This window comes from Fringilla coelebs (genome assembly GCF_963513975.1).
Source record: "Fringilla coelebs genome assembly, chromosome: 16".
NCBI lineage: Eukaryota > Metazoa > Chordata > Aves > Passeriformes > Fringillidae > Fringilla > Fringilla coelebs.
The window spans coordinates 14896845-14920407 of record NC_140042.1 but is presented as its reverse complement, the minus strand read 5'-3'; the positions used below and the strand labels follow the sequence as shown (position 1 = coordinate 14920407).

Below are 23563 nucleotides of genomic sequence, written 5' to 3'. Positions count from 1 at the left end.
AGAGCCCCTGCAAACCACCTTCCTCCCTGCAGCTGCTGCTGCTTGAGTCAGATCCTGGGGAAGAGCAAACCAGCAAGGCAGCTTGTTCTGGCTGCAGCACCAGTCCTGGCCAGGGACAGAGCCTGACCTGCTGCAGTAAAGTTCACATCCAAAGCCTAGCCCCAGAGCAGCAAGAGCCAGCTTTGCTTCAGGATTTGGGAATGAGCTCAGCAAGGAAGAAGTGCACATGGTGCAAGAAGTTTTACCTGAGCCTGTGGGGGTCTGTGATGGGAGCAGAGGAAAGGGCAGCAGCTGGAATGTGTTGGAAGGAAACCCGCAGAGGGAACTGGTTAAAAGCCATTTCCCATCCATACCTCAGCCCTGTTCCACTTTGCAATGCCCTTTGCAAGGCTGACAGCACCAGCTCAGCCCTGACTCCTCAGCCCACCAGAGGAGAGCTCAAAGGCTGGGGAAAAGCCCCCTGGGCTGACCACAGGCCCTGCAGGGACTGGCCTGGGTTGGCACCAGCCCTGTGGGAGCACAGAGCCCATTCCCTGGCAGGGGCATGAGGCCACAGCACAATGAGGCACTTGTTCAGATCCTAATCCAGCATTTCCCCTCAGCAGGACCACAAAGTCTTGGAGGGGCTGCTCTGACTGCCAGGCTCTGGGGTTTGGGGTTTGGGGTGTTTTTCCCAGCATGACCTGCCAGAGGACAGGTACTATAAACCCTGCAGCCTCCCTTCCAGTGCACAGCCACAGGCATGAGCCTGGCTCCACTGAACATCACCCCAGCCAGACTTCTGCTTCAGTGGGAAGCACAAGAGCCCTGCACAGGGCAGAGACAAGGGCATCTCTGCTGCCTTCACCTCCTCCAGCTCTGGCACACAACTGCTGCACCCCAAACCTCCCCTCCACGCTGCTGCCCAGGCTATTTTTGACAAGTACCTGCAGCCTCCTGCCTCCAAGGGCCCCAAGAGGAACAACAGACAGCTTCTACATTTATTATTACACTTTAACACAGTCTTGGACAGAGGAGAAGCAGCAGAAACCAACATGCAAAGCAATTAAAAGTTCCCAGGGGCTCGAGGAACACCAGCCACAGCTCAGCTCCTGTACCTGCTCCCAGCAGGGTCTCTGGGAGCCCCTTCCCTGCAGCTGCTGCTCCATCGTGCCCCAGAGCAGGACAAGGTCAGGGCAGACACCAAACCTACACACACATAGAGGAGAGGACGGGCCTGGGATTGTCTCAGTGAGTCAGGTCTGGTGTCTGACTGGAATCCAGAACACTCCAACCAGGAGACTGCCTGACCATCCTGAGCTGGAAGGGAGCCATGAAGATTATCAAGTCCAACTCCTGTCATCAAGTCCAATTTCTTAAACGTTGCCTGTGCCAACAGGGAGAAGAGAGATCCTTTGGGAAGAGGTGCTGGCTTCCATAGCAAGTCAGGAGATGAAGCTCAGATATTTCACCACAAATTTCTTGTGTCAGAACTGGCATCTCTTGGAGCCAGCAGCTCTTCTAAATGCCTGTGATGGATGTCGAGGCCAAAGATTTGCACAGCACTGGAGAAACCTTTGCCAACAGGTAGAAATGGATGTCTCCAGAAGGAAGAAGTGCATCAGGCTTGACTGGCCCTGGCAGACAACACAAGAAACCCCACCCACCTGCTGTGCAGAGCCATTATGTCCTCCTGCACCTCTTCCTTTGGCAGGCCTCCGCATCCGAGCCGCACGAGCTGTCCGAGTCGCTCCCCGAGGATGAGGAGGAGGAAGGCTTTGACGTGCTATAGTTCATGCTCAAGACCCAGCCCAGTTTGTTGTGCAGCACCTGCTTGAGTCCTGGGGGCAGGGGCAGCACCTCCAGCGTGTCCACGTAGTCGGGCAGGAGCTGGCGCAGGCGGAAGCAGCACAGGTACTGCAGGGACGTGCGGCTGGCGCAGGACCGGATCACCTTCATGCTGCTCTTGGCTGCCGTCGAGCACACCATGGGGTAAAACTTCTTGTTCTGCAGCTTTGTGGCTGCCACCCCTGCCAGGGCACAGCACCAGGGAGGGCACATTAGTTTAGACACAGGGATCTCCCCCCTCCCGCCTACCCCGAACCCATTAACTGCAAAGCTGTTGGGAAAAGCTTTCCAGAATCCCAATCTATTAAACAACAAACGTCACCTTCCTCCCACTCACTTCACACCTTGGTCTTCTGCTTTCCCAGTGCTTTCTGCTGCAGCCAGACTCGAGTTGCTCCCACCCCATCCCTGGCTCTCACCTATGCACTTGCGGTTCTTGAAGAAGGTGAGTGTCCCGTGCCACGTGTCCAAATGCACCCCAATAATGGAGCCTTGGCCAAACCTCGAGGAGAAGTTTGTTTTGTCCCCCTTGTGATGCAGCAGTCCTGGAAAGACACCCAAAAAATGGCATGCTGTGGAAAACCTGCACTCCAGAAATTCATCCCAACTCCCATGCTGCTGGTACAGCCTCACTCAGTGCCAAAAACATCCCTGCATTTCCGTCCCCTGCCCTCCCATCCCAGAGTAGCTGGTGGAAAGGCAAAAGTGAGGTTTTACAACTCCAGAGCACAGGGAGCAGCACTGAAACACCAAAGTGCTGCTGTGACTGTACTTCTGTGGTGCCCTGGCAGGGTCCCACACCAGGTCTAAGGGCTCTCCAAAAAGTGGGCCAGGAGAGATGCTCCAAGGGCTGTGAGCTGCCAGCAGCTCCTCTGGTGTCCTTAAAGGGATTCACAGGCCTGGTGGCACCTCTTGTGCCACTGCTGCCCACCCAGCCACCCTGGCCCTGTTACCTGTGTAGGAGAGTCCCCAGCTGTCCTCGTCCTTGCCCAGCAGGCTGCAGAAGGTGTGGCGGTACTTGTCCAGGTTCACATCCGACGTCCCAATCCCCACCATCTGCAAGGCAAAGCAGGGAGGAAGAACACAAGCTCAGGGTCTTTTCAAGAAACAAGACACAACCAAGATTCCACCTCCAGTTCTTCCCTCCTCTTCTCGGCTCAGCCCAAAACACCCAGAGGGGTTGGTGAAGTCAAGTCAGAGGTTTCAGGGTGGAGCTGAAGGTTCCCAGCTCTGATTTCCTTTCCTAAGTGAGGAGGGGCAGCTAAAATGCTGGAGAAGGTCCCTGTCCTGTTCACAGAGTCACAGAATGGTTTGAGTTGGAAGGAACTGTAAAGCCCATCCCACCCCCTGCCATGGCAGGGACACCTTCCACTGTCCCAGGTCACTCCAAGCCCTGCCCAGCCTGGCCTTGGGCGCTGCCAGGGATCCAGGGGCAGCCACAGCTGCTCTGGGCACCCTGTGCCAGGGCCTGCCCACCCTCACAGGGAACAATTCCTAATTCCCAATATCCCATCCAGCCCTGCCCTCTGGCAGTGGGAGCCATTCCCTGTGTCCTGTCCCTCCATCCCTTGTCCCCAGTCCCTCTCCAGCTCTCCTGGAGCCCCTTTAGGCTCTGCCAGGGGCTCTGAGGTGTCCCTGGAGCCTTCTCCTCTCCAGGTGAGCACCCCCAGCTCTGCCAGCCTGGCTCCAGAGCAGAGGGGCTCCAGCCCTTGGGGCACCTCCCTGGGCTCCCCTGGACTCTCTCCAGCAGCTCCAGGTCCTGCTGCTGTTGGCCCCGGGGCTGGGGCAGCTCTGCAGGTGGGGTCTCACCTGAGGGGGCAGAGGGGGAGAATCCCCCCCCTCCTTGCTACCCACACTGGGGGCTCAGCCCAGCACAGGGATGTTCTGGGTCCTCATGGCCAGGCCATGTTCAGTTCTTATCCTCCAACACTCCACATCCTTCTCCCAGGGCTGCTCTCGCTCCAGTCTCTGCCCAGCCTGGACTGGTGCTTGGGATTGCCCTGACCCAGGTGCAGCACCAGCACTTGGGCCTCGTTCAACTTTCTTCCCATGGCCCCACCTCTCCAGCCTGTCCAGGTCTCTCTGGATGCCTCATCCCTCCCCTCCAGGGTGTCACCTCCCCACACAGCTGGGTGTCAGCTCCAGTCTGGCCGAGGGTGCCCTGATCCCACTTTCCATGTCCCCAGCAGAGATGTGAAACAACACTAGTCCCAGTGCCAGCCCCTGAGCAATGTCACTCCTCACTGGTCTCTGTCAACTCCCAACTCTTTGCCTGTGATCACCCAGACAATTCCATACCCACCAAGTAGTCCCTCTGTCAAATCCATGTCTCTCCAGGTTAGAGACAAGGATACCATGCAAGGCAGCAACAAATGCTTTCCACCAGTTCAGGTAGACAAGATCAGTTCCTCCTCCCTCCTCCACCAACACTGCAACCCCATCACAGAAGGCCACTGAATCCCTTAGTGAAGCCATGATGGATGTGATCAATCACATCCACTCTTTCCATGTGCCTTTGCATAGCTTCCAAAAAGATCTGCTCCATATTTGCCAGGCCCACAGGTGAGCCTGGTCAGCCTGTACTTCCCTGGGTCTTCCTTATTTCCCTTTCTTAAAATGGGGGCTATGGTTCCTCTTTCCCAGTCACTGGAAACTTCATCAGACTGCCACAGCTTCTCCAATACAACAGACAGTGGCTAAGCCACTTCATCCACAAGCTCCCTCAGATCCCAGGGATGCACCTCATCAGCTCCCCGTGGACTTGTGCACTTCCAGACAGCCTCAAACCTCATCCTGCCAGCCCCTGTCCAAACTCCTGCCCCACACGTACCATGTCAGTGCCATACACCGGGGAGGTCATCTTGATCTCCCAGAAGTGCTGGCCCTCTGCCAGCTCCTTGTTGCCACGGATGGCAGCCGTGCCACAGCTGTACTCCATGTGGAAGTTCACCTTGCGGTTGTCACACGTCAGCAGCGTGGCCGTTGACTTGTTCAGGTCATCCCACACCCAGTCAAAATCTGTTGAGGAAGCACAGAGGGGACAAGAATGGACAAAGACCCTTTGCTGCACCTGGGTCAGGGCAATCCCAAGCACCAATCCAGGCTGGGCAGAGATTGGAGCGAGAGCAGCCCTGGGAGAAGGACATGGAGTGCTGGAGGATAAGAACGAGCCCCAAGCCAAAGCATAGGCAGATATTTGTTCTGAAGGCCGGTTAGTGGGTTTGTTTCTATTTCTCTTATTCTTTAAGAGGATAAATCTTAAGCTGTACACATCAGAGAACTGCTTGAGGCCTGAACTACTCTGCAGTGTCCCACCAGGGACGGATCAGTGCTCCAATGTCAGCATTCACCAGGCCAAATTTTGGCTGATACCGAGCAGAGCCTCCCTTCTCCCCACACTCCTCCGCCCTGACACAAGCTCTCCCCCCAAGGAGGTGGCTCTGCCCCAGGCTCCCCCCCCAGCCCAAGCCCACCCTGTGCTCGGAGGCAGGCACCCTGCCAGCCCCTGCAGGGATCAGGAGGGCCCTAAGCAGGGCTCTGTTTCAGTGGGGCCTAAGCCGGATCGGAAAGCAGGTCCCAGAGGTGAGCGCTGACGCCATAACAGCATCAGCCCTGAGCCTGGAAACACGACAGCAGGCAGGGGCTGGTAATCCTCCTGTGCCTCAGGATGTAAACAAAGGGATGCTGGGACAGGAACAGGACACTGCAGGGGACCCCCATGGCGAGCCCCTTACACTCGTCCTCCTCGCCGCAGCGGCAGTCGCGGACACGGTGCAGGGCGTGCAGGCTGGAGCAGTAGGGAGCTTCACTCTGGTTCTCACAGTTGCAGTAGGACTCTCCAGTCACAGGGATGGCACTCGGGATGGAGGGAGACAGCGAGGAGAACTCTGGCTCCGAATCCGAGTCGCTGTGCTGCTGGGGAGAACAGGAATGCTCACTGCTGGGCACCCCGGGCATGGGAGCTGGGCTGGCAGAGCTCCCTGAGGGCTCTGCTGTCCCACAGGGAGCCTGTCCCAGGCTTGTGTCCCACAGGGAGCTGTGCCCATGGAATCACCCTGCTCTGGGACATTACACTGCCTGCCGAGCCTCAGGGACCTCTCAGCACTCTGCAGTGCAGGTACAACCTGTGTGCTTGCCAGGGACATGGAGCTGTCACAGCAGGGTGACAGCCCAAGTCTGGAACACATACATTCTGAAGCAAATTCTGTGCTAAAGCTCTGGCTTTCACCAGGCAGGTTCCAGCCATAGCAGAGCTGAGCACTGCTCTGCAGAGGCTGTGAAGAGGCTGGGAGGCACAGGAGGAGAAGGGAGAGGGGGCAGAACAAAGGGAGCCAGCTGGGCAGCATGGCTGCAGCTCCCAGGCCAGCACTGCAGACAGACCCACGGGGAACCCAGGGCAGGATTAAAGGGCTTTTGTTTACTTTCATGAACACAAAAACCTGATTTACTGTTCCCCAGTGCCAGGAGACCACAGTGATCCTGGACTGGACATGGTGAGAGCCACAGCCCAGTTTCACTCCAGTGTTATGGCGTTGCCTAAGGGATTCTCTTATCACTGGCTGCAGAGTTACTCTAGGTTTATGTGCTGCTCAGGTGTACCTGCTTGTTATTCACCACCATGGTCAGGGGCATTTAATGACAAAAATTCTTTAAATTCATGTTCTTGCAGCTGTGTAAGACAAGGAATTGAAACTGCTTGGGCTTACATACGTACTGCCCAGGCCTGCAGACCCAAGAGCTTGGGTTCTGTCTTTCCTAACTTCTAACTTTCCCAAGTACTGCTGCCTAGTAATCCTGTCATTCCCCTGACTGCAGGGACAGAAAACTGCTCATTTTCTGGGAGCACAGTGCCAGAGTTTGGACACTGCTCTGGCAGAGCCTCCTGGCTTCAATGTGGCTCTGAAGCTCCCGGAGCAGCTCCTTGTGTCCCCACCACTGCACAGGGAACTCAGCTCACACACTCAGGGATTAGGAAAATAGGGAAGGATGGCAGAGGCCAATCAGTCACTCCTTGCACTGTTTTACTCTTGCTCTCCCTGCTGTGTTCCCATCTCCAGCACACCTAGATCAGGTTCAGAAGGGGGGTTCACACTGCAGAGCAGGAAATGTGATGAAATTTTAGTCTGAAGACACTGCCTGCAATCTTCATCTCCAAGCCCCTCACAGCCCAGGAGGGAGCACAGCCAGCCAGATGAGGGAACTGACCCACTTCAAACACTGATCTAGAGCTCTGCTTACAAAAAAAAAATTATAAAAATATGGAGGGGCTTGACAGCTGACCTGCAGGCAAAGCTGAGTTAATAGAAGAACTAACAATTGATGATTTTCGAGTGTATCCATAGCAAGGAAGAAGACAAGGCCGTCAGCATAGAAACAGATTAGAAAAGACACATGAAAATTTTTGTAAGCTAGACTGCGTGCACAGGTAGATGCGTATACGTGCCTTACTCAATTTCTGTAAAACTTTGGCCAATTCTATTGACGCTGATTGCTTTGCACCAGTGAACATAACAAGTTATTGTGATGTAGTTAATGACTTAAGATCACACTTTAAGAGTATATAAGCTAGAGAACACACAAAATAAAGAACTTTTTTCTTCTTGGACCCTGATCATGTGTGTTGTCACATCCAACCTAACAATACCATAAGAATACTGTATGTACTTTATGTATGCCACCCCTATTCCGTGCTTGAAAAGCCATTTTGTTTAGTATTGACCATTACTGAATCCTCCCTGCTTTTGGCCAGTTCACACCTAGTATGAAGGGCAGGAAAACACCCCCAGTGGCACCCGGAGCCGCGAGCCCAGCCTACCTGGCCGTCGGAGTCGTAGCCCCAGCCCCGCGCGCCGGCCCGGCCGTCGGCCTCGCGCCGCACCCCACTCAGGACGAAGCGCCAGGCCCGGCTGCTCCGCGGGCGCCGCGCCATGCTGCCCCCACGCAGGTAGGCTGGGGAAGGAACACGGGGTTACACCGCTGCCACACCTCTGCCACCTCCCCGGCTCACCCAACGCCCCGGGGGACCAGCACAAGATCAGCAAAGGAAGTTCCGTGCACATGAAGAGCCTCTACAAACTTCAACCTCTTTCTCCACCCAGGGTCAACTTCTCCCGGAGCCAGGTGCTCAGCTGGCCCCAGGAACACTCCCAATACCCAGCTGTGGTGGCAGCAACTGCCCCTCTGCAGCAACTGGGTCCTGCAGCCTCCTCTCACCTGGCCTGGGGAGCTTCAGGGCTGTCAGAATCAGTCCTTTGAGATGGAAGGACCTTCAAGCTCATCTCGTTCCACACCCTCCACTAGAGCAGGCTGCTCCAAGACACAGCCTCCCTGCTGCCCAGCGACCCTCCAGCAGCTGTCCCTCCAGCAGGCTCTGGCCACCTGTGCTGCCCCAGCCCTCCTCAGCCTGTCTGTTTCCAGGGGAGGTTGTCCACCTGCAACTGCACTCTGATGGAAGACTTTGCTCCCAGTGCTTGGAGAGAAGGGAAACCACTTTCCTACTCACTGGAAGGAAACCTGGGTTGTGACAGACCTGTCCCAACTTGCCTCAAGGACAACAAGCAGAAGGGAAGTGATGCCTCAGGTTTTGGCTTTTCTGTTCAGATTCTGTGCTGCTGTAGTGTGCACTTCTGAGCTTCATATCAGGGGATGGTGAGCTCTCTTCACAGGGTAGGGAGACAAAACAATTCCTTCCCTAGCTGAGGGCCAAGGACAAATGATCCAAATCTCAGGCCCAAGAGGATAAACAACTGACTTAAGAGAGAAAAACAAGCAGGATGGGACTTCATGGCCTGGAGCTGTAATTGGACAATTAACTCCAAAATGCAAATGGAGCAGAACTTATCAAAGTGAGAGACCCCATGACCTCGTGTATTTTGTGACCATTTTGGTTCATCTCGGGTGCAGCCCTGGCTGGGCTCTTGTGCTGCCCCAGGTGGATCCATTGAGGCCTCCTAACAAATCCCTGCTTTATTCTTTAACTCTGTCCAGTCTCTGTTCTAGGGCAGCCTGCACAAGGCATCACAAGCAGCTGCATGACTCCCAGCCCAACAGGGATGTTCAGAGACAGATTTCTGAGACTTCTTCCCAGGGCACAGCCTGACAGGCACACCAGCTTCCACACAGGACCACTGCACTGGTGTGACAGGGAAACCTCAGCTTCCAATCTCTTCTGCCTGAAGTTTATCTTTGCTGGATTCAACTCCCCACCAAGAGGCATCCTCAGGGCTGTCACCCTTGAACCCTCTCCCTCAGCTCAGCCTCAAGCCAGAGCCTGCCATAAAGGACCTGGCCCTGTTCCTCCTGCCCCCAGTGGGACAGCAGCTCCTGGAAAAGCAGGAGAGGCCAAGCCACAGCCAACTGTGCAGCTGCCCATGGATGCTTTGAAGGGCTCTGGAAATCCCATCTGCTGAAATCACAGGGATCACACAGCCGTGCTGGGAAAGCACCTAAAACCAGAGCAGAAACCCTTCTCCAGCTTTGCTGAGCACCCACGGCAGCCCAGAAGAGCTGCCCTGCTCCCCCAGGCCCTCGCTAAGACTGGGGCTTAGAGCCAGCACAGGGATCCCAGCAGCAATGGCAGAGTCAGACATGGAATTGTTATGGCTGGAAAAGATCTCTTGGATCAACGAGTCCAACCATTCCCAGCACTGCCAAGGCCACCACTGAATCCTGTCCCCAAGTGTCACATCCACACAGTTTCTAAACCCCTGCAAGGATGGTGACCCCACCACTGCCCTGGGCAGCTGTGCCAGGGCCTGACCACCCTCTCCATGAAGGAATTTTCCCAATACCCAACCTGACCCTCCCCTGGCACAGCTTGGGGCTGTTCCCCTTGTCCTGTCCCTATTCTCTGGGAGCAGAGCCCAACCCCCCGGGCTGTCCCCTCCTGTCAGGAGTTGTGCAGAGCCACAAAGTCCCCCCTGAGCCTCCTTTTCTCCAGGCTGAGCCCCTTCCCAGCTCCCTCAGCCCCTTCTGCTGCTCCAGCCCCTCAGTGTCTGCTTGACCAGAACTGCCTCTAGGACTGGGGCTGCCTCAGCAGGGCCAGCACAGGGGACGGTCCCTGTCCCGCTCCTGCTGTCACAGCAGCGCTGCCACCCAAAGCCGCTCACCCGTGCGGGGCCCTGGGCTCGCTGAGGCCTTTCCGGGGCCCGAGGCGATGCAGCGGCGTGACCCGCACAGCCCCGGGCACCGAGCGGCGCGGGGGGAACCACGGCGGGGGACCCGGCCCGGCTCCCTGGCAGCGGCTCCACCGAGGGCGGGCACCGGAGCCCGGCTGTCCCGGCAGCTGAGGCCGCCGGACAGGGCCGTGCCAGGCCAGGCCACGGCGCTTGGGTCGCACAGTCCCGGCCCGCTCGCAGCCAAACCCCAACCACAGCTCCCAGCTCCGGCCCGTCCCCCGAGTCCCCGGCCCACCTGCCCGGCCCGGTCTGGCCCGGCCCGGTCTGGCCCAGCACTGCCCCGGCCCGGCCCGCGGCGCTCTGACCTACTTTCCTCTCCCGGGACATAAACAATCCGCTCCCAGCGCCGCCCCCGGGCTCTCATTGGCTGCGGCCGCGCCGCGCCCCTTCACCGTTGGCTGAGCGCTCTGTCACTCACGGTCGGAGGGGAAGAAGGGGCGGGGCCTGAGAGAGCCCGGCGCTATTGGCTGCCTCGTGTGCCAATCGCCAGAGAGCGGCGCCATTGGGCGGCCGCTCGCGAAGGGAAAGCACTAAGCCCATTGGGTGATGCGAAGGGAGCACGAGAAATGGATTGGCTGTGAAGCCCCGGGGGGCGGGCTGTCTGGTGAAAATGCGGCTTGCGATTGGACACAGCACCTGCCAGTCCAAGGTGGCGGGGCCGTGGGCCGGAGGAAGACGGAAGCGGGTGATGCGGGGAGGCAACATGGAGGAGTCGGCCGGGGGTAAGCGGCGGAGAGGCCGCGGCCGGGGGGAACCGGGATCCGGGGTCTCGGCCTGAGGGGTCCCAAACCACCTCTGGGGGGCGTTCCAGCCGGAATGACCCGGTCTAGTGGGGGGTCAGGACCCGACTCCGCGGAGTTCCGAGGTGCTCGGGCCCAGCCGGTGTCGCGGTGTTCGGCCCCACTCCTGCTGAGGGGCGCTGCGGGCCGGGCCGGGCTCCCGTATGCGGCGGGCACCGCTGATCGGGAGGTGACGCTGAGCCTTGCCAGCGGCCCGGGCCCGGCACCCGCGGCAGACAGCGCCGAGTAAGCGGGCCCGGCGCGGGGCTGCCGCTGTCACCGGGCGGTGTCCCGGGCGGTGTCCCGGGCGGTGTCCCGGGCGCACCTCGCTGCGGGGCCCCTCTGCCCCTCCCCGGGCCCCTGCTCCCCCCTCCCCGTTGCGGAGCCCGTGGCCCTTACCGTCGGCGGAGATGCTGATGAGCTCTGCCATGGTCCGAGCGGGCTCCATGCCGCCGGTGCCGCTGCTGCCGGGCAAGCCCCGGCGCGTTCAGTCCGTGCCCGGTCGTGTCGGGGCGCCCGGAACGCGGCCCCGGGCGGGCGAGCGGCGTTCGCCGGCTGTGGCTGGAGCGGCCCCGCCGCCCCCTGTGCTGCCCCGGGCCGAGCGCTCCCTGCTCCGGGGAGCTGAGCCCAAAGCGGAGCCGGGAGCGCTGACAGACAGCAGGGAATGCGGGGAGGGCTGGAGAGGAGCGCGGGGCCGGCAGGAAGCGACTGGGGTGGCACGGAGGAAGGAAACGCCAAGGGCCTGAGCTCACCCTGAGCTCACCGTCAGCCTCGGGCCATGGCCCGGCTGAGCCTCACGAGCCCCGTGTGTGTTTATTGCTCTGCTGCCCGATTTCCACTTAGGTCATCGGGACCAGCCTTTGCTCCCTACACACGGTGTTAATTGCCATTGTTCTCCTTGTCCCCGTTCTGATGACAAAAAGCCTGTGGCATGTCCACCTCTTCTTTCCCACTGCCTTACACTGAGGGCAGAGCTCAGCGGGGCTGCAGCTCCTTCCGAGGGGCAGCTCTGATCTCTGGGACAGGGAATGGCTGGAGCTGTGCCAGGGTGGGCATCAGGAAAGGTTCTTCCCCCAGAGGGTACTGGGCACTGCCCAGGCTCCCCAGGGAATGGGCACGGCCCCGAGGCTGCCAGAGCTCCAGAAGAGCTTGGACAGCACTGCCAGGGATGCCCAGGGTGGGATTGTTGGGGGGTCTGTGCAGGGCCAGGAGCTGCCCTGGATGATCCCTGGGGTCCCTCCCCACTGAGGATATTCCATGGTTCTGTGGTGCACCTGCAGAGAGAGCCAACCTGGCCGGGGTGCGGCACATCGTGCTGGTGCTGTCGGGGAAGGGCGGCGTCGGGAAGAGCACGCTCTCCACCGAGCTGGCCCTGGCGCTGCGGCACGCCGGGAAGAGGGTGAGTGAGCCTTTGGGGGGCTGAGCTCTGCCTTGTCCCTTCCTGCCCTCAGCTGGGCTGGATTCTCCACACCCTTTCCATGTGGCTGTCCTTGGTGGGCAGCGTGTGGATTCTCTGTGAAAATGCAATTTGTGATAATGTGGTCCAGTTCAGGTACTGTAGTTCATTTCTCTTTTGTCCATTTTATTAAATCACCCAATGCTTATTGTTGAAATTGGTGCTGGGACATGACTTGGCTGCTTTGTGGTGTCACCCTCACTCCCTCTGTGGGGTGAAGTGGGCAAGCTCAAGGACTCTTAAAATGGGGATAAAAAGGAAATATGTGGGCAGGAGATGGACTGAATTCCCTAAAGATCATTTTAAAGGCTCTGTGCAGCCGGTGCCACTTGGGTTCTGGCATAAAGCACTTGGAAACACGCAGGGGATGCTCTTTGGGGAGCAGGAGGGATATGAAATTTAAAGCATTTGTGTTCCAAATATTGTGGAAGCGCTGCGAGCAGCCCAAATGTGGGTGGCCAGGGCTCCTGAGCCCGCCCTGCTGGGCCTGTCTGAAGGGCTGTGCCTGTCCCCAGGTGGGGATCCTGGACGTGGACCTGTGTGGGCCCAGCATCCCGCGCATGCTGCGGGTGCAGGACAGCGCTGTGCACCAGTGTGACAGCGGCTGGGTCCCCGTCTTCGTGGGCCAGGACAAGGCCATCGCCCTCATGTCCATCGGCTTCCTGCTGGAGCGGCCTGACGACGCCGTGGTGTGGAGGGGACCCAAGAAAAACGGTAACACCGGGGCTTGCTGCTGGGGGAACCTCCTGTGAGCCCTCCTGGAGAGGTTATTCCGTGGGGGAACGAAGCTGCTGTTCCACAAGGATGGGTTGAAGTCACTCAGATGGGGACAGTGCAGCTGCAGCACGTGTTGTGCTGACAGACAGCCTTGTCCCCTCTCCCTGTCCCATGGCTTTGGGACACCTGCTGAAGCCTTTGTGGTTTGGGGTTTTTTATCTGCCCCTTTTATCTCCATAGCTTTGATCAAACAGTTTGTCACCGACGTGGCCTGGGGGGAGCTGGACTTCCTCATCGTGGACACGCCGCCGGGCACGTCCGACGAGCACATCTCCACCGTGGAGGCCTTGAGGCCCCACCAGCTGCTCGGGGCAGTCCTGGTCACAACACCTCAGGTGGGACACGGGGCTGGAATTCCTGGCAGGCAGCACGTTTGGAGGGGGGAAATGCACCCCAGGTTTGCGCAGGGCTGACTGTGGGTGCTGGTTCTGCACGTGTGCTCTGGAGGCACAGTCAGCGTGGCCAGAGGGATCCCCAACTGCTGCTGTTCCCCCAGGCTGTGTCCGTGGGGGATGTGAGGCGGGAGCTGACGTTCTGCAGGAAGGCAGGACTGCACATCCTCGGCATCGTGGAGAACATGAGTGGCTTCGTGTGCCCCCACTGCTCTGTGAGCTCTCCTGAACTTCCTGTGCAGCCTTGGGCCTGCTCTGGGCCCTTCCTTGTGGTTGTGGGGTGGAGAATTGGGAAATGCCATGAGGCTGAGCCAGGGAGAGGAGACACTGCCAGCTTTGGGCTCTGCTGTCCTGAGGAGAGGGGGAGGGCAGGGCACAGGGAATGCCTGGGGCTGCAGGGTGGAGGGGAGCTGGCCCTGCTCAGGGCTGGCAGCTCCTGCCCTGTCACACAGGGCTCTGGCCTTCCTGACTCACTCCTCTTCCTCCTTCAGGAATGCACAAACATCTTCTCCAAAGGGGGAGGCGAGGAGCTGGCCAAGCACGCCGGGGTGCCCTTCCTGGGTGAGTGCCTCTGCAGCAGAGCTCTGCTCAGGGCTGGTCTCGTGGTGCTCTGGGGGGGCTGAGCACAGAGAAGGAGCATCCCAGGGCCAGGTGGGCTGGGCTGGGAGCCCCAGGCACCTGGGCAGAGCTGAGGTTTGTGCTTTCCTTCTCTGCCATCCAAACACCTCACAGTGGGCCCCTGGCCCTGCTGGGGCAGAGATGGTGGTGCCAGCAGCCTGCTCTGACTGCTGACATCATGGTGACAGTGTAAACAGGCCTGGAGCTCCATGAGAGCCATGTTGGAATGTCTGGAGCCTTCCTGAGAAATGGGGGCTGAGGACTGAACCCTGTCCCTGGACAGGGCCGAGATCAGGTGGGAGAGCCCCTCTCATGAAGCACCAGGGTGGGGTGGGGTCTTGGAGCCAGAGGAAGTGGTTGCAGGTGAGAATGAACTCCTGGAGAGCCCAGGGAGGGCAGTGATGGCTCTTCCCTGCCACTTTCCCTGGAGCTGACTGTGGCAGTGTGTGTTTTATCCCTGGCTGCACACCTGGGCCCTGCAGGGAGCCAGCTCTCACTCTCCCGTCTCCCTCTCCTGTCCCACAGGCTGCGTCCCCCTGGACCCCCAGCTCAGCCAGAGCTTGGAAGAAGGCAGAGACTTCATCCAAGAGTTTCCCAAGAGCTCTGCCTTCCCTGCCTTGACTCACATTGCCCAGCAGATCTTGGATACATCGCAGAGGAGCTCCTGAGGAGGGTGTGGAGCTGGACTGGTGCCAGCCTGGCAGCCCCAGCAGCGGGGAGGGGATGCAGGAACTGTTCAACTCAAACTGGGGTGTGAGGGCGGGAGCACAGATTTCTGCTGCTGCTGGCAGCCCCAGAGGGAAGAAGCCACATCTCCTGGGACTCAAAGAGACCCTGAAGCTGGAGTGTCCGTTCCCTGAGCATTCCCATGTGGTTCTGATCACCTGGATCATGGCTCCATGTGCTGCTGCCTTCTGCTGCCCCTGCCTGATGGATCACACAGGGCTTGCTTCAGTGGCTGGCTCGTGCTGGGTGCTCCCATGTGGAGCCAGGCCTGGCCCTGAGCTCGGAATTCTCGGTTCCCTGGTTCCTGATGGACCATGAGGGCACAGCACAGCCTGGGCTGGGCTGAGGAATCCCCTTCAGGAGCTGTCTGGGAGCTGGGAATGAGCCCTTGGGCCTGCTGGGCTTCTGTGACTCAGGAATATTTTTCAAGTTTCCAGGCAGTAAACCCTTTTCTTAAAATGCAGGTCTGCAAAGTTCTGTTTTTCCATGGCTTCACTGTATCTCTGAGTCTTGGCCCTTCACATACATCAAGGTGTTTCCTGCTGTTCCCTGCTTTCCTTGCTGGAATTCTGCTAAATCTCTCCTATAACAGCATCAGGATCCAGCCTGTCCCTTGTCTTGCTGTGAGCCAGCCCTGGCAGCCCTTCATGGAGCTGTTCTCCAGCCCCAGCCTGGGGCTCCTCTGTGTCCCCAGCTGCTTCTTTCAATTCCCAGTGTCCTGTTCCCTGCACCTCTTCCCATGGGAGCTGCCCTCCTCTTGCAGGCCTGAGTTAAGCTGGGGAAGCAGTGAAGCTGGTGGCCTTGCATCTCATCTCCTTCCCTCCTGGACTCTGAGCCCCTCCTGCCTGCCTCCCTCTCTGCCTTTGGGACTCCCCCTCACGGTGAGGTTTTGGGAAGACAGGGAAATCCTGGATTTCCACTGAGGAGACTGGATTGCAGCAGGCAGGAGCAGGAGCAGCACCCAGCCCCGCTGCCGCTGCACAAGGACCCACGCCCGAGCAGCTTTCCCCTCGTGCAATTTTCCAGGAAAATTTTGTCTGACCTTTGGACACTTATCTGGGATTTGGAGAGCTGGGCAGTAGCTGGAATCTGTCAGGGCTGTTGGCCTTCTGTGGGATAGCTGGGCATTTCTCACTCCCTCCGTGGGAACAAGCCACCCCCCAAGGCTTGCAGGAAATGCTGGGAGCCCCCTGGGAGCCTGAATCCCTCACCCTGAGGGGCTCTGGGGAGAAATCCTGGCCATGGGCAGCACGAGCTTTGGAAAAAACATAACTTACAAGGTGGGTTGCAATAGCTCCAAAGGTTTATTTGTCTGCTGCCATTTATCAGGTGAGCAACGAGTGGCTTTCTGTGCCCTGCCTACACCTGCTGCTGCAAGGGATCATTGCAGCAAGTCCTCTGCCCCTTCCCTAAGCTCGGGAGGGGGGGCTTTTTTTCCTCCTCCATGGCAGGAAAACGCTTTGTTTTGTCTCATCAAAGTCCTGGCCTGGGCAGAGCTGCCCCTTGCTGTGGCTGCAGGGCTGGGGGTGCAGCATTCCCCCACGAAGAGATTCTCCTGCTGGGAGCGACCACGCTCTGCCCTTGGGGCTGCTATTTAAATATTAAAGGACTGAAATACTCAGTTTGAAGCCCAGGGTGCCCATCCAGCACCTTTGAGCGGGGCGGCTGCTGGGGGCGGTGGCGAATCCGTGCTCTGGCTGGGGCGGCCGCAGGGCCGGCATGAGGGTCCCCGGGAGGGCCAGCCCGGCTCAGCAGTGAGCAAAGCTCTCCTGGGCAGTGTCACGCAGGTCCAGCCCCGCCAGCCCCGGCGGCTGCAGGCAGGTGAGGTTGTTGTAGGTGTAGACGGGGACGTGGCTGTCGTCCCCCTCGGCCACCGACTGCACGAAGCGCGGCACCACGGCCGGGTGCTGCAGGGAGAAGTCCCGCAGGCCCTTCAGGGAGCAGTTGCAGCTCCAGTTGTTGCCCCCCAGCCACAGCTGCTCCAGGGCGAAGGGCGGGCACAGGAAGGCCACCGAGAAGGTCTCCAGGGAGTTGTTCCTCAGGCTGAGGTACCGCAGGTTGGCCAGGGGGGAGATGACGCTGTTGTCCAGTGTCTCCAGCTGGTTGTGGGACAGGTCGAGCCAGAAGAGTCTCTGGAGCGGGCCGAAGGTGTCCTGGGAGATCTCCAGGAGCTGGTTGGAGGAGAGGAAGAGGTACTCCAGGTTGCTCAGCCCCGCGAAGAGCCGGGGCGAGAGGTGGCTCAGCCTGTTGTGCTTCAGGTCGAGCTCCAGGAGCTCGTGCAGTTCGCTGAAGCTCTGGTCCTCGATGAGGGAGATGCTGTTGTGCTGCAGGAAGAGGCGCCGCAGGCTGGAGAGCCCGGAGAAGGTGTTGGCCCTGATCCTGCCCACGCAGCTGTGCTCCAGGTGGAGGCTGTGCAGCTTGGCGACCCCCTTGAAGACAAAGTCGGGCAGCGCCTTGATGCAGTTGGCGGACAGGTGCATCACGGCCACGTTGTGCAGCCCCAGGAAGGCCCCGGCCCTGATGTCCTGCAGCTGGTTGTTGTTGAGGCTCAGCACCTCCAGCTGGCCCAGCCCCTCGAAGGTCCTTTCCGCCAGGCCCCGGATGCGGTTGTGCCCCAGCTGCAGCTCCTCCAGGAACTGCAGGTCCTTGAAGGTCCTGGGCCTGAGGCCGGCGATGGAGTTGGTGGAGAGGCGCAGCACGTGCAGGCTCAGCAGGCCCAGGAAGGTGTCCTCGTAGAGCGAGACCAGGCGGTTGTGGGACAGGTCCAGCCACCGCAGCGACTTCATGCCCACGAAGGCGCGGGGGGCGATGGCGTTGATCTGGTTGTGGTTCAGGTACAGCTTCTGCAGCTTCTGCAGCTTGACGAAGACGTTGATCTTGATGCCCTTGAGCGCGTTCCCGCTCAGGTCCAGCTCCTTCAGCTCGGTGAGGCTGCAGAAGAGCTGGTGCTGGAGGTAGGGCAGCTTGTTGCCGGCCAGGATCAGCTCCCTCAGGTTGGGCAGGTCGTGGAACACCTTGTCGGGCAGCACCACCAGCGAGTTCCAGCCCAGGTTCAGGTACCAGAGGTTGGAGAGCCCGGCGAAGAGCCCTTCCTCCACCTTGCTGAAGTGGTTGTTGTTGAGGCTGAGGGACACGAGGTTCTGCGTGTGCAGGAAGGTGTGCGGGGCCAGGTGCCGGAGGCGGTTGCGCTCCAGGTGCAGGTGGTAGAGGCCGCGCAGCCCGTGGAAGGCGTGCTGCTCCACGGAGCCCAGCTGGCTGCTCTGCAGGTCCAGGAAGTCCAGGGCTGACAGATTCCTGAAGGCGGCGGCCGGCAGCAGCGTGAAGTTGTTGCCGTCCAGCCACAGCGCTTTGGCGTTGTGGGGCACGTCCTCGGGCAGGCGGGTGAGGTTGCGGCCGCTGCAGAAGACGTTCAGCTCCTCGCTGTAATCGTCCAGGCTGCAGGCGCAGGGGCTGGGGCAGCGCGGGCCCTCCCCGTCCCCCCCGTCCTTCGGGGGGTCCCCCCCGGGGGGCTGCGAGGCGGCCGCCAGCAGCAGGGCCAGGGGGAGCAGGACGGGGATGCCTGCTGGGGGCGGAGGAGAGGGGACAGCGTCACTGCAGGGCCCTGGCTGCTCTAGGGGACGCCTTTGGGACCCCCTCGGGACCCCTCGGTGGGTGCCCGCACGGCCGGGACTGGGGGCGGACAAAGGGGTCCCGCGGGGGTTTGCAGAGGGAAACGGTCCCAGATCACCCCCAGTGCTGCCACAGCTCTGAGGAGCCCTCGGGTGCAGGGAGCCCCCCGAAATTCATCTCCATATTGCAGCGACAGCTTCTCCCTTTCATGGGGAAAGCCCCCGGAGCCCCGTCCCCCTCCCTCCCTCCCCGGCTGCCCCTGTGACCCGCCCGGGTCCCGGTGCCGCGGTCCCTGCCCGTCCCCGCACTCCCATCCGCGTTCGGGCTCTGCAGCCCCCCCAGGCAGCTCAGGGGCCCCCAAAATGTCTTATTAGCAGCGGAGGAGGAGCAGAGTAAAGGGTGCCTGGAGCCCGGGCAGAGCCTGAGCGTGTCCCCCCCGGTCTCTGCGTGTCCCCCCAGCCCAGGGGCAGTTCCAGCCTCACCTTTGCCTGCGCTCATGGCGGCGGGCAGGGCAGGGCAGGGCTCCCGCTCCCGCTCCGCTCTCCGGCCCCTCCGACTGCGCAGGGATGGATGGAGCAACCACCTTGACGCCTGTCCAGGCACCCGCCCGGCCGGGCTTAACCCCACTGCTGCTGGCCCGGCCGCGGCCGAGCCCCGGGGACAGCCTGGCCGGGCAGTGGCACCGCCACGGGCTCCCGGGGACTGCCCTCGGGGCGGCTCGGGACAAGGGCACGGAAGGAGATGTCCGGGAACCCGATGGGGTCCTGCCGGAGGTGGGGTTTGTGTGGGCTTGGAGCCTGGAGGGAGGAATGGGGCAGCCTCAGAGGGTGTCCCAGCCCCGTGCCCGGAGCTCCCGGAGGGTGCCGAGCAGCAGCACTGCCCCTCCCTGCCCGGGGATGAGCCCTGGCAGTGGCTCCTCGCTTTCCATCAGGACACAAAAACCGCACCCTGGGGCTTGGAGCATCCACAGGACACGGGGATTGAAGGTTTGGGGATCAGCCTTAGTGCAGGATGGGCTGAAACACCCGCGGGTTTATGGTGGTGCAAGTGGGAAATGAGTTGGGAAAAGGGAAAAAACTCTTCCCTGGGCGGCACTAAAAACCTCAGGGAAGAACTCTCAGCCCCTCCTGGGCATTTTCCCATTTTCCCTCCTGTCTTGCCGTGTGGGTGGGGAGGGTGCTGGGAGCTCTACACCCTCCTCTGCCCAGTGCTTCTGTTCCCAAGGGGAAACTGAGAGCAAAGGCAGGGTCCCCCTGGTGGGGTGCTGGCTCTGGGGGTCCCCTGCTCCTCTGCCAGCCCCCAGGCAGTGGGATGAGGGTGGGTGATGCTCCAGGGCTGGCAGATCACACTCTGCCCCTGGCAGCTCATCAAAACCACCCCGGGGAGGCTGCTGACCTATCCTGTGTCCCAGGTTATTTCCCCACCAGGCTCCAACACAAGCTCTGTGGAATCTTTTACCAGTTTCCAGGAAAGAAAGAGAAAGAAAAAGCCCCAGCAAGAGGAGCCCTGTGGCCAGATAGAAAAGCCATGGCTAAACCTTCCCCCCTGGAGATGCACCAGGCTGGCCCCACTGACACCCACAGCTCCAGCAGCAGCAATCTCTGCCCTGCAGCTGCTGTTCCCAGCCCTGGTTCCCCCAGGCTGCTTTGGGAGGAGCAGGAATTCCCTCCCCACCATTCCCACACCATGGGCACCCCACCCTGATCCCACCTTGCCCCTTCCCCTGGGAGCCTGGCACTTCCCCAGCTCCCAGGCCACAGCTCAGCTCCTCACCAGGCACTGCCAGGCCCTTGGGAAGGAGTTGGAGAGACACATCCAGGCTCCAGCCTTGCCACCCAACTTTCCCACAGGCCCTGCTTTCCCTCTTCCCTTTTGGCCCTGAGTGGAATCCTCCTCCCCCTCTATTTTAATCCTGTCTTCTGGGAATTTATAGATCAGGAGGGAGAAATGAGGGATAGGGATACATGCACCCACTAATAGGCACTGAGCACATATTGACACAAGGTGTAATCAATCTGGAAGTTAAAAAGAGCTGAACCAGCACAGGTCAGCCAGCCAAAACCCACAAAACCTCGTTGGGAAGTTTAAACAAGCCCTGCTTGCAGCTGGGAGCAGGTTTATCCCTGCCTCCAGCAGCCCTCCCCAGGGAAATATCAAATGAGATGCAATGGGAAAATAAGGAGGGTAAATAAGGAAATCCCTCCCCAGAGTGGTGCAGGGAGGAGCTGGACCCATCTCCACCTTTAGAGCTCTTTGGGGCAGCTCCTCCAGACCTGTCTGCACCCCTAAAGCTCCCTGCCAGCCTGGCCTGCAGCTGTGGCAGGAGCTGCTGCTCCCTGCACCCCGGGCCCCCCATGTGCCCACAGCTCCCCAGGCACCGTGGGGACCTGGCTGGGGGTCCTGTCCCCTCCCAGCGTGTCCCTGGCCTTGGGGACCCCCTGTGTGATCCCCCCACCACTGCAGCTCCAGCACATGAACTCCCAGCCCAGAGCAAAGTCTGAGCCCCTCCCCGGGTTGCCATGGAGAAGGCTGTAATGGTATTAGGAAAAGCAGCAAAATCATTCAAAAGTAGTTTTTAAACCTATTTAAACTCTAAGGAATCATTTACCTTCCCCAGCAGCTCCTGCAGGTCCCTCCCCAGGGAGATTCCCAGTCCCTTTGGGTGGGACAGGCCACCAGCTGTCCCTGCTCTGTCCCCAGGCTGGCTGGCCTGGGGAGGGGACAATGCTGGGCCACATCTGCTCTGGGACCCCGGCAGGCTCCAGCAGGCAGAGTGAGTGACCAGGGACACTCTGGACAGCAGCAGGGACAGCACCACCCAAGGAGCCCTGGGGAGCAGGGAGGTGACACGTGTGGCACCGTCACGGCTGAGTTGGGGAGTATTTTTAGCAGATCTTGCCAAATATTGTCCCTGTCTGGAGGAGAGCATCTCGTGTTGCCAGGGTAACCAGCACTCCTGCTCCTCCTTCAGGACCAAAAACGTGCCCCAGCGAGAGGGGAGGGGGGACACCAGCGCCACAGGGTGGTGCCACCCTCCTGGTGACACCAGCAGGGTCCCGGCCCCAGGAGTGGCACTGTGCCACCTGGTCCTGGAGGTGGGCACCGGGGCATGGTGGCAGCTGCCGGTCAAGGTCCCCATGGGCATCCCTGAGTGCCACCTGCCATGGCTGCAGGGCCTCCTGCGGGGGCTGGGAAAGGTGCCCCAAGCTCTGGCAGCTCCAGGGATGGGGGACAGTGGCAGGGGGAGCAGAGCTTTCCTCCCCAGGGATGGGGGGATAGTGGCAGGGGGAGCAGAGCTTTCCTCCCCAGGGATGGGGGGACAGTGGCAGGGGGAGCAGAGCTTTCCTCCCCAGGGATGGGGGGACAGTGGCAGGGGGAGCAGAGCTTTCCTCCCAAAGGATGGGGGGACAGTGGCAGGGGGAGCAGAGCTTTCCTCCTCAGGGATGGGGGACAGTGGCAGGGGGAGCAGAGCTTTCCTCCCAAAGGATGGGGGGACAGTGGCGGGGGGAGCAGAGCTTTCCTCCCCAGGGATGGGGGGACAGTGGCAGGGGGAGCAGAGCTTTCCTCCTGCCCCTGCTCCCAGCCCATCCTCCAGTGCCTCCCTGCCTGCCCCATCCCAAGTCTCCTCCCAGCCCTGCAGGGAAGCGCCTGGAGGTGCCAGGGGTGACAAACGGGACGTGGGGTGGCAGTGGGTGCTGGCAGCCCGTGGGACAACACCCCTTTGTGACCTAGGGATGGGGCATCTGAGAGGCATTTCTTATCTCAGCGTTTACACACAAACACATCCCGTGTAAAGCTAAAAGCTCTCTCCAAATCCATTTCCCACAGACCCCACAAACCCAGCCTCCCCCGGGCTGCACCCCCAGACCGTGCTCAGCAGGGCAGGGAGAGGGTTCCCCCTCAGCCCCCCGATCCACAAACCCCACCCCAGGAGGGGATCCCGGGACAGGGCACACCTGGCCGGGCCAGAGCAGACCCAGAGGGGACCCTGGAGGGGGTTTGGGCTGGAAGAACCTTTGCTGCTCTTCTGAGGGAGCTGAGAGAGGCTCTGCAGCTCCCTCCTCCTCCTCTCCCTTGCCCAGGCTGGGTGAGCTGGGGCTGTCCAGCCTGGAGAACTCCTTGTGGCAGCCTCAGAGCTTGGAAAAGTGACACAGAAAAGCTTTCCCTCAGGGCAGGAGAAAGGCTGGCGATTTTAAACGGGGAGGGGGCGGATTTAGGTTGGATATAAAGAGAAAATCTGCTGGGGGCGATCGGTGGGAGCCCAGGGATTCCCCATCCCTGGGGCAGCGAGGCTCGGGCTCCCCTGGCATCCCGGGGTACAGCGGGCATCCCGGGGGTACAGCGGGCATCCCGGTCATCCCGGGGTACAGCGGGCATCCCGGGGGTACAGCGGGCATCCCGGTCATCCCGGGGGTACAGCGGGCATCCCGGGGGTACAGCGGGCTCCCCTGGCATCCCGGGGGTACAGCGGGCTCCCCCGGGGACGTGGCGGATCCTGGAGCGGGCTCCGGCTCCCTTTGCTGGCGCTGGAAGCCAGATGGAGCCATCACTGCGCTGAGCCCGTGCGGCTCTGCCGGGAGCTGCGGAGGGCGGGGGCTGCTCCCCCGCTCCGCCCGGGGGTCCCCTGGGGGGCACAGGGCCATTTGTGACCCTGCCAGGGCTGGAGGGGAGGTGACAGCCAGCAGCGGGCACTGCGCGCCCCAAAGCCTCCCCCGAGCTCCGTGGGTTTAGGAGCGGTTCCATCCCCTAAAGCCGCGCTCCCGGGGCTGGGTTTAAGGTGAACCTGACAAGGAGAGTGAAACCCCTCAGGACGGAGCCGGGGTTTGCCTCTGGTGGGGTTGTGTTGGGCTGGAGATTCAGTGACACCCCAAAACTTCGTTTCTCAGCCGCAATCTGCTTTTCGTGGTGTTGCCCGGCACAAAATTGGCTTTGGATTGCCAGCCCCTGGGACAAGCGGTCGCTGTCACTCCTGGTGCCGGTAGGGCACCTGGCACACAGGTTATTTATTGCATAATTAACGCCGTGTTTGCATATGCTAATTGCCGTTAATTGCAGCGGGCTCGCTGCGGCTCCGGGAGCAGCCGTGGGATGGGGGCGGCTGTTCCCCCCCAAATCAGGGCTCGGGCTCCGGGACAGCATCCCGGGCTGGGGGTGCCCATCCTTGGGGTGTCCGTGTGGGGCTGAGGCCCCCGAGCCCCCCGG

At 60.5% G+C, this 23563-nt stretch overlaps 3 protein-coding genes across 6 annotated transcripts; 1 reads left to right on the top strand and 2 right to left on the bottom strand.

Moving 5' to 3' along the window:
* Positions 1-980: 980 nt before the first annotated feature.
* On the bottom strand, positions 981-10344 carry SPSB3 (splA/ryanodine receptor domain and SOCS box containing 3). 4 transcript variants are annotated; one of them, XM_084216841.1, is made up of 7 exons: positions 10314-10344; positions 7643-7776; positions 5562-5742; positions 4658-4845; positions 2781-2883; positions 2247-2372; positions 981-2009 (listed from the first exon to the last, which is right to left on the bottom strand). In XM_084216841.1, the coding sequence occupies exons 2-7, from the start codon at positions 7754-7756 to the stop codon at positions 1663-1665; spliced, it is 1059 nt and encodes a 352-aa protein (XP_084072967.1). In that variant the 5' UTR covers positions 7757-7776; positions 10314-10344; the 3' UTR covers positions 981-1662. The 4 variants fall into 4 exon arrangements, with proteins under 4 accessions (XP_084072967.1, XP_084072965.1, XP_084072968.1 ...); XM_084216839.1 differs by having other exon boundaries at positions 10240-10326; XM_084216842.1 differs by having other exon boundaries at positions 5562-5739; positions 10240-10326.
* A 312-nt stretch (positions 10345-10656) lies between these two features.
* Positions 10657-15211, top strand: NUBP2 (NUBP iron-sulfur cluster assembly factor 2, cytosolic). Its single transcript, XM_084216843.1, has 7 exons — positions 10657-10726; positions 12064-12182; positions 12755-12953; positions 13197-13351; positions 13513-13623; positions 13900-13969; positions 14552-15211. Exons 1-7 carry the CDS (start codon positions 10693-10695, stop codon positions 14692-14694), a joined length of 831 nt encoding a protein of 276 aa, XP_084072969.1. The 5' UTR covers positions 10657-10692; the 3' UTR covers positions 14695-15211.
* Positions 15212-16500: 1289 nt separating this feature from the next.
* On the bottom strand, positions 16501-23004 carry IGFALS (insulin like growth factor binding protein acid labile subunit; the record flags this gene model as incomplete). Its single annotated transcript, XM_084216600.1, has 4 exons — positions 16501-18314; positions 18844-18917; positions 18989-19158; positions 22702-23004. 4 exons carry the CDS (start codon positions 23002-23004, stop codon positions 16501-16503), a joined length of 2361 nt encoding a protein of 786 aa, XP_084072726.1.
* Positions 23005-23563: the final 559 nt, after the last annotated feature.